Source organism: Procambarus clarkii, chromosome 73, assembly GCF_040958095.1.
Source record: "Procambarus clarkii isolate CNS0578487 chromosome 73, FALCON_Pclarkii_2.0, whole genome shotgun sequence".
NCBI lineage: Eukaryota > Metazoa > Arthropoda > Malacostraca > Decapoda > Cambaridae > Procambarus > Procambarus clarkii.
The window spans coordinates 14,872,626-14,880,673 of NC_091222.1; the positions used below are offsets into that span (position 1 = coordinate 14,872,626).

An 8,048-nucleotide genomic window follows, 5' to 3' on the forward strand; every position below is an offset into this window, starting at 1 on the left:
TCTTTCTACCCCTCCTCTTCCTGCTGCTGTCCTTGACTGCTCCTCTCCGTTGTCTCCTCCTCTTCCTCCTCCTCCTCCTCCGGACCCCGCCCGCCCACCTCTGATCTGTTCTCCCATTTCCTTCCCTCCGTCTTTGCTCAGTTTACCCATGCCCCCTAACCCTGACTTTGCTGACCCTGATATTCTTTAACGTGCTCTGTTGCTCTTTCGCCTTTGTTTCTTCCTTTTTCTCTGTTTTTGTCCTTTCTCTTCTCGTCGTTGTCCATTCTTCAATGGAACGTTCGAGGTTATTACGCCAATTTCCTCGAACTCCAACTTCTGATTTCGCGGTTTTCGCCCCTTTGTGTCTGTCTCCAGGAGCCAATGCTTGGTGCTCGTCCTGGTCGTTTTTGTGGCTATTCCTTTCTCTCTCCCCCCCCCCCAGCCATTGCTGGGGCTTCTAATACTTCTGCTCTCTTGATTCGGGCTGATGTTCCCTTTGTTCCTTTACTTTTTCCTTCGCCTCTCCATTGTTCTGCTGCTCGTATCTTTGTGGGGAAATGGTACACAGTTTGTTCCATTTATCTCCCCCCAAGTGTCCTGCTTTCTCTTCCTGATTTGAAACACCTCCTGGACTCCTTGCCGGAGCCTGTGCTCCTGCTGGGTGACTTCAATTGTCGTCATTCTCTTTGGGGTGACGTTCTGACGAATACCCGGGGTCGCCTCCTTGAGCCGTTTCTCCTCTCTTCTTCCCTGTCTCTTCTGAATTCTGGTGAGCCCACTCATTTGGACTCTCGGACTCGCACCCTTTCTTGTCTTGATCTTTCTCTCTGCTCTTCTTCTCTTTACTTAGATTTCACGTGGCAGGTTCTTGATGACCTCCATGGTAGTGATCATTTCCCCATCCTTGTTTCCTTTTTCTCTTTTCGCCCTTCCCTCTCTTTCCCTAGGTGGCAGTTTGCTAAGGCAGACTGGACCCTATTTACCCTCAGTGCTGCTCTCCCTGACCTCTCCCTTCTGCCTTTCTCTCGCGCTCTCCTCCTTTTTCATGACACTGTCTTCAACGCTGCCCTCCGCTCTATTCCTCGCTCTTCCTCTCGGGTCCACGGAAGTGCGTTCCCTGGTGGAATGCGGACTGTGCTCGGGCTGTCCGCTGTAAGCGTGCAGCCTGGAAGAGGCACCGCCGTAGGCAGACGTCCGATTTTCTTTTCTTTTGGAAAGCGAGTGCGATGGCCCGTAGGGCCATCCGTACGGCTAAACGTGAATGTTGGGCATCTTATGTCTCAACAATCACGTCCGAGACCCCTCTGGCCCAGATCTGGAAGCGTATCCGCAAGATAGCGGGTAAGTTCGTTCCCGATGTTTCACCGGTCCTTCACCTCCATGATACTCTTGTGGCGGACCCGTTGCAGGTCGCTTCCGAACTGGGTTCCCACTTTTCTTCTGTTAGCTCTGGTCTTCATCTTCCCCAATCTTTCCTTCTTCGTAAACCTGTCCTTGAGTCTCGTCCTTTAGATTTCTGCACTCATCTTCAGCTTCCCTATAATGATCCCTTCTCTCTCTCTGAACTTCGTTCTGCCCTGGTCCTCTGCGGTTCTACGGCGGCGGGCTCCGATGGTATTCATTATGAGATGCTTCGCCATCTCCCTCCGAGCACGTCTCAGTATTTACTGAGTCTGTATAATCGGATCTGGGAGTCGTCGTCAGTCCCTGAGGACTGGCTCGATGCCGTTGTCCTCCCTGTTCGCAAACCGGGGTCTCTGGGTACTTCCCCTAAGGACTTTCGCCCTATTGCTCTCACAAGTTGTGTCTGCAAACTCTTTGAACGTATGGTTAACGTTCGTCTGATGTGGTTCCTGGAACACCATCACCTCCTCTCCCCTTCTCAATTTGGTTTCCGCAAGTGCCGCAGCACGACAGATGTCCTGGTGAACTTGGAGGTCTATATTCGTACTGCTTTTGCTGCGAAGACCTCCGTTGTTGCCGTCCTTTTTTACCTAGAAAAGGCTTACGACACCACTTGGCGTTATCATATCCTATCTCAACTTCATTCTTTTGGCCTTCGTGGTCATCTCCCTCTCTTTCTCCGCAGCTTCCTCTCTCGTCGTTCCTTTCGGGTGCGCCTTGGTACCGCTCTCTCTCCCTCTTTTCAGCAATACGAAGGTGTGCCCCAGGGTAGTGTTCTGAGCACTACTCTTTTTCTGGTTGCCCTCAATGGTCTTCTTTCCTCTCTTCCTTCTGGTGTCTTCTCCGCTCTCTATGTCGATGATCTTACCCTTTGTTGTCAGGGTGATGATTCGCCTCTCCTTCAACGCCGGCTTCAACTTGCAATTGATGCCGTGTCGTCAAGGGCCACTGATCATGGCTTCAAGTTCTCTACTTCTAAGACTTGTGCCATGACTTTTACGCGGAAACGGGTTGTTCTTCGTCCCTCTTTGTCACTTTATGGTCATCCCCTTGAATACAAAGATTCCGCGAAGCTTTTGGGGTTATTCCTTGACACTCGTTTGTCTTGGTCTCCCCATATCTCTTACCTCCGTGTTGAGTGCTCTAAGGCCCTTACCCTCCTTCGGGTCTTGTCCCATACTTCTTGGGGGGCAGATATGCGCACTCTCCTTGCTTTACATTCCTCTCTCGTCCTGTCTAAGCTCGATTATGGTTGCCCTGCTTACTCGTCTGCTTCTCCTTCTACTCTTCGCCCGTCTTGATGCTTTGCACCATACTGGGTTGCGCCTCAGTTCTGGTGCCTTTCGTTCGACTCCCGTCCTTAGCTTTATGTTGACACTGGCTTCCTGTCTCTCCAGGACCGCCGTGATCGCTACTGTCTTCGCTATCTTGCGCGGTCCTTGCAACATCCTTCCTCTCGCCTCTGTCGTGCTTTAACTTTTACCCCTCCTGCGGTTCCTGTTCCTCTTCACCACCTCCCTCTTTCTGTCCGGTTATCTCGCCTGCAGGATTCTCTTTCCGTTCGTATTTCTGATGTTTCTCCTCGTGTTGTTCCTTCTTTGCCCCCGTGGAGGGTCCCTCTTCCGCGGTTTTGTACATCCTTGACCCGTATCACTAAAGCTTTTACCCCTCCTACGGTTCTAAAACGCCTTTTCCTCGAGCACTTTTCTTCTCACTCCCGCTCTGTTTCTGTCTTCACCGATGGGTCTAAGTCAGCGGACGGTGTTGGCTACTCTGTTGTTTTTCCTGATCGCACTTATATGTGTCGCTTGCCTCCGGAGACTAGCATCTTTACAGCGGAACTTTATGCTATTCTCTATGCTCTTCGTTTCCTACTTTCTCGTTGTCAGTCTTCCTTTGTAGTTGTTGTTGACTCTCGTAGTGCCCTCATGGCTCTCGGGTCCTTTAATCCAGTTCATCCAGTGGTTGTCGAGATCCAGCATTGGCTGTTTCTCGTTCACAGTAAATTTAAGTCGGTTGAGTTTTGTTGGGTTCCCAGCCATATTGGTGTGTCTTTAAATGAGCGTGCGGATGCTGCCGCCAAGGAAGCTGTCCGCTCTTGTCCCATCTCTCGTAAGGGCATTCCGTATTCCGACTTTTACCCGGTTATCCATTTCTCAGTCCTTACCCGTTGGCAGGCTTCTTGGTTGTCTGTTACTGGTAACAAGCTACGTACTCTTAAATGTTGTTTCCTCGTGGCAGTCCTCCTTCCACCGTAACCGGCGATGGGAAACAGCTCTGGCGAGGTTACGTATTGGCCATACTCGCTTAACCCATGGTCACTTGATGGAGCGCCGCCCTGCTCCTTATTGTCCTAGTTGCATTGTCCCTCTTACGGTCGTGCATGTCCTTCTTGAATGTCCTGACTTCCAGGACGAGCGTATGTCTTGCTTTCCGACCGCCCCTCGCGGTCACCTGTCCCTCGATAGAATTCTTGGTGACTCAATACTTTTGATATCGTTCGCCTTATGCGTTTTTGTTCTCGTATTGGCATCCTTGGTGATATTTAGCGCCCTCTGATTATTTTGCGTCTTTGATGGTGCTACATAGCCTTCCCGGCTTGGTGCCTTCTTTTGATAATTACTTACTTATGAGTGACCCTCATACTTCATTCTCTTTGTATGGGCTATTCATGCCCGTGCCATCTCTTGGCTGGCTTAATCTTCAATCTGTCAACTCCTAACATCTGGCTTTATTAGTTGATCTATGAGAGAGATTAGTACGATCTGGAGACGATTTATTTTTACGCATACATAACTGCTACAGTAAATGTTTGTTCTACTTACCAATGCTTTGTAGCAACTTAGGTCACGTGTGGTTACCTCGATCTTTATTTTAACGGAGTTACTTCATTGCACGTTTGGTTTCGTCTGGCCTGTTTTTTGGCAAGTATCTTACATACAAATGGTACTGCTCTCCTTGTGTCTCCACACACACACGCTGCCTTATTTTGACAAGTGATTCATGAACAAACATCATCCAGTCAATTCACTGATGTTATACAGGATTGGTACGAGTTGTCCGAGCAATTTTTCTTTACCAACTATTCCATATTTACTCACACTGGAAGACCACCATAATCGGGAGGGTAAAGGTCCGTCATTTTTACTTTGTTTCCTGCTGTATGGGGATTCTGGCCAGCTCCTATCAAGTTTAAAAATATTTTCTCTGCTGTCTACTTCCTGTTAACCCGATTCCACGATTTCTTTGTTCCAATTTTGGTGACCTGGCCAAAAGACTTGACAGGTCACCTGGAAGCTTGCAAGGTCACCTCTAGCCTTCCCACACCAGGGCCATACATTTGGTGTTAGGGTAAATGGGTTGTAGGCTTGTACTACCCTGTCCGACATGGTTCCTTTTGATAATTTCCTTCAAGGTAGGTTCTAACAAGTGCATTATATTAGGATAGAAGTGTTTACTCATTCGGGGCAAACTAAAATGTTAACATTGTTATATTTATTTATAGGTACAGATGTAATTACAATATACACAAGTTAAGAAAATGCTAGTTTATTTGTAATAAAATTCATTTAGAGACTAGGTGCCCTTCATTACCACTACTTTAAAGGCTTTTTGAGCAAGTGTCGTGCTGCGTGAGGCCGACACTCTCCGGTGTGGGAGAATTCATAGTCTCTGTGCTAGTGGCGTGGAGGCTGTCATTAGACTTCCCGACAGTAACCGAGACTGTGGTAATCGTGTCAGAGACCACAGTAGCCTGCTGAGGCGAATGACCATGTACATTATCCAGGGGATGGGTACTATTGCTTTGATCAATTTCTGTAGTTTTAGTTGCTTTTTGATCCAAGTCATCAACGCTTGAATTTGGCGACCGAGCAACGCGTGCACTTTGTGGAGAAGCATGACAAATGTTGATGTGGGCCTTTGTAGTTCCCATGGTAACGAATAGCATAGCTACTGTCAGCAACAAGGCAAACTGCAAAGTGTAAAAAAAACAATTTGTAATTAGTACTTTAGATAATTACTCAAATTATATATTTAGAACCCAGAGACGTCTCTGGTAACTTTACCGAGAGTGATTGTTTCCTTCAGGCAATCAACGGTTACACGAAATAACTTTGTCTTGTTAAATTTCATCGGGTTCTCACTCAAAACATTCAAGTAAGTAATATAGGAAACACCCTTTGCTAGTTATAGTTTAAAGCCGTTACAAACAATAAGTTTTACACAAATGTCGTTGAACTAATAACAAAATCAAACCTAACATAACATGGAAAACAACTAATTCAGCAGTATTTAGTAGGGAAGAAAACTTACAACGTACAACAGTACTCACAATTGTCATGTTGGGAATTAGGTTATCAAGAACGAGGAGTAGGCGTGCAAGAGAGAGAGGAACCTGCCCCCAGTCACACCTTTATATACTCACCTGGCTCAAGTGTGGCCACACCCGGGCCAGGGACCAGATTCACGAAGCAGTTATGCAAGCACTTACGAACCTGTCCATCTTTTCTCAATCTTTGGTGGCTATGTTTACGATTATTAAACAGTTAATGAGCTCCGAAGCACAAGAAGGTTGTTTATAATAAAAACAACAGTTGACTGGGAAGCTTTCATGCTTGTAAACTGTTTAATAAATGTAACCAAAGCCGTCAAAGATTGAGGAAAGATGTACACGTTCGAAAGTACTTGCATAACTGCTTTGTGAATCCGGGTTCAGGTGTTGCCACTACCCAAACCTCACTTCTTTGTAAAATAGTGTCTAAATTACTGTGTTTTATTCAGTTTTATTTCAGTAAAACATAAAATTTAATTATATTATGATTTCATGAGTCAGTTGATTGCTTACATGTGTAGATTGCTCTAGTTTTGATAATTGATCAAACTAAAATGCTTGTTTCAAATTGTCGACAGTTACCAATATACCTCTAATGTGACCAGGAAAATAAAGACAGAAATTTCCCGAGCCGTGAGCTAGCTTGCGAATACCTCAAGAAAACAAACACACACATACACCAACCTGTCCTCCTACAAAGAACTTCACATTCCGCTCTTATGCGTTAATTAAGGCCAAAAATTGTTGTACTAGAAAATGGAAGCGGCTCGCGAAAGTGACAAATTGTTCCGTTTTCTGCTTTGAGTGCTCCGGTAGGTTCTCTGGCTCTGGCTCTGGCTCTCTCTCTCTCTCTCTCTCTCTCTCTCTCTCTCTCTCTCTGGCTCTCTCTCTTTCTCTGGCTCTCTCTCTCTCTCTGGCTCTCTCGCTCTCTCTGGCTCTCTCTCTCTGGCTCTGTCTCTCTCTCTCTCTCTCTCTCTCTCTCTCTCTCTCTCTCTCTCTCTCTCTCTCTCTCTCTCTCTCTCTCTCTCTCTCTCTCTGGCTCTCTGGCTCTCTCGCTCTCTCTGGCTCTTTCGCTCTCTCTGGCTCTCTTTCTCTCTGGCTCTCTTTCTCTCTGGCTCTCGCTCTCTCTGGCTCTCTCGCTCTCTCTGGCTCTTTCGCTCTCTCTGGCTCTCTTTCTCTCTGGCTTTCTTTCTCTCTGGCTCTCGCTCTCTCTGGCTCTCTCTCTCTCACTCTCTGGCTCTCTCTCTCTCTCTGTCTCTCTCTCTCTCTCTCTCTCTCTCTCTCTCTCTCTCTCTCTCTCTCTCTCTCTCTCTCTCTCTCTCTCTCTCTCTCTCTCTGGCTCTCTCTGGCTCTCTCGCTCTCTCTGGCTCTTTCGCTCTCTCTGGCTCTCTTTCTCTCTGGCTCTCTTTCTCTCTGGCTCTCGCTCTCTCTGGCTCTCTCGCTCTCTCTGGCTCTTTCGCTCTCTCTGGCTCTTTCGCTCTCTCTGGCTCTCTTTCTCACTGGCTCTCGCTCTCTCTGGCTCTCTCTCTCTCACTCTCTGGCTCTCTCTCTCTCTGGCTCTCTCTCTCTGACTCTCTCTCTCTCTGGCTCACGCTCTCTCTCTCTCTGGCTCTCTCTCTCTCTGGCTCTGTGGCGCTCTCTCTCTGGCTCTCGCTCTCTCTCTCTGGCTCTGACTCTCTCTCTCTGGCTCTCATATTTCATTTGATTTAAAAATGTCTGAGATTTTTTACTTAATCTAAGTTATATTGCATGGTGCTAATATGAATATTATACATGACTGTTTTTTTCTTTTCTTTCTCTCTCTCCCTTTCTTTCTTTCTCTTTCTTTCCTTCTCTATCTTTTTCTTTCTCTTTCTACATGAATATTATACTTGACTGTGTTTACATTCACTTGTAGATTTTTATTTTTAGTTAATTAGTCCTAAACTTTTGATTAATAGATTTTTTATTATTAGTCAGAAAAACTAGTGTGTTATATGTATACTCGGAAAATTTTACTTGTTTTAGTTTTAAGTAACAATAACTGCTTATAACGTCAGACTGATCTCAGCATGACATGAATCACAGGCAGCTTGATCACAAAATCTATTGTGTTCACATATTGCATATATAGATTTTTATAGATTTTTAAATTTTTACTTTTATATTCTGTTATAGATATAGTCTATATATTCCGAGCTATTACATATATTTTGTTGTATTACTCATTCTTAATTAAATAAATATAATATTTTAATTCTCTTTTTGTACCCTATTTATTTGTAATTTACACATACATATATAGGATGTCCATTTCTTTCTCAGATATGTCTTCTTTCTTTCTCTCCCT

The 8,048-nt window shown here is 45.7% G+C and overlaps 1 protein-coding gene across 1 annotated transcript; it reads right to left on the reverse strand.

The window, feature by feature from the left end:
* Positions 1–4,866: 4,866 nt before the first annotated feature.
* Positions 4,867–5,868, reverse strand: LOC123774101 (uncharacterized). Its single transcript, XM_045768232.2, has 2 exons — positions 5,720–5,868; positions 4,867–5,359 (listed from the first exon to the last, which is right to left on the reverse strand). The coding sequence occupies exons 1-2, from the start codon at positions 5,726–5,728 to the stop codon at positions 4,988–4,990; spliced, it is 381 nt and encodes a 126-aa protein (XP_045624188.1). The 5' UTR covers positions 5,729–5,868; the 3' UTR covers positions 4,867–4,987.
* Positions 5,869–8,048: the final 2,180 nt, after the last annotated feature.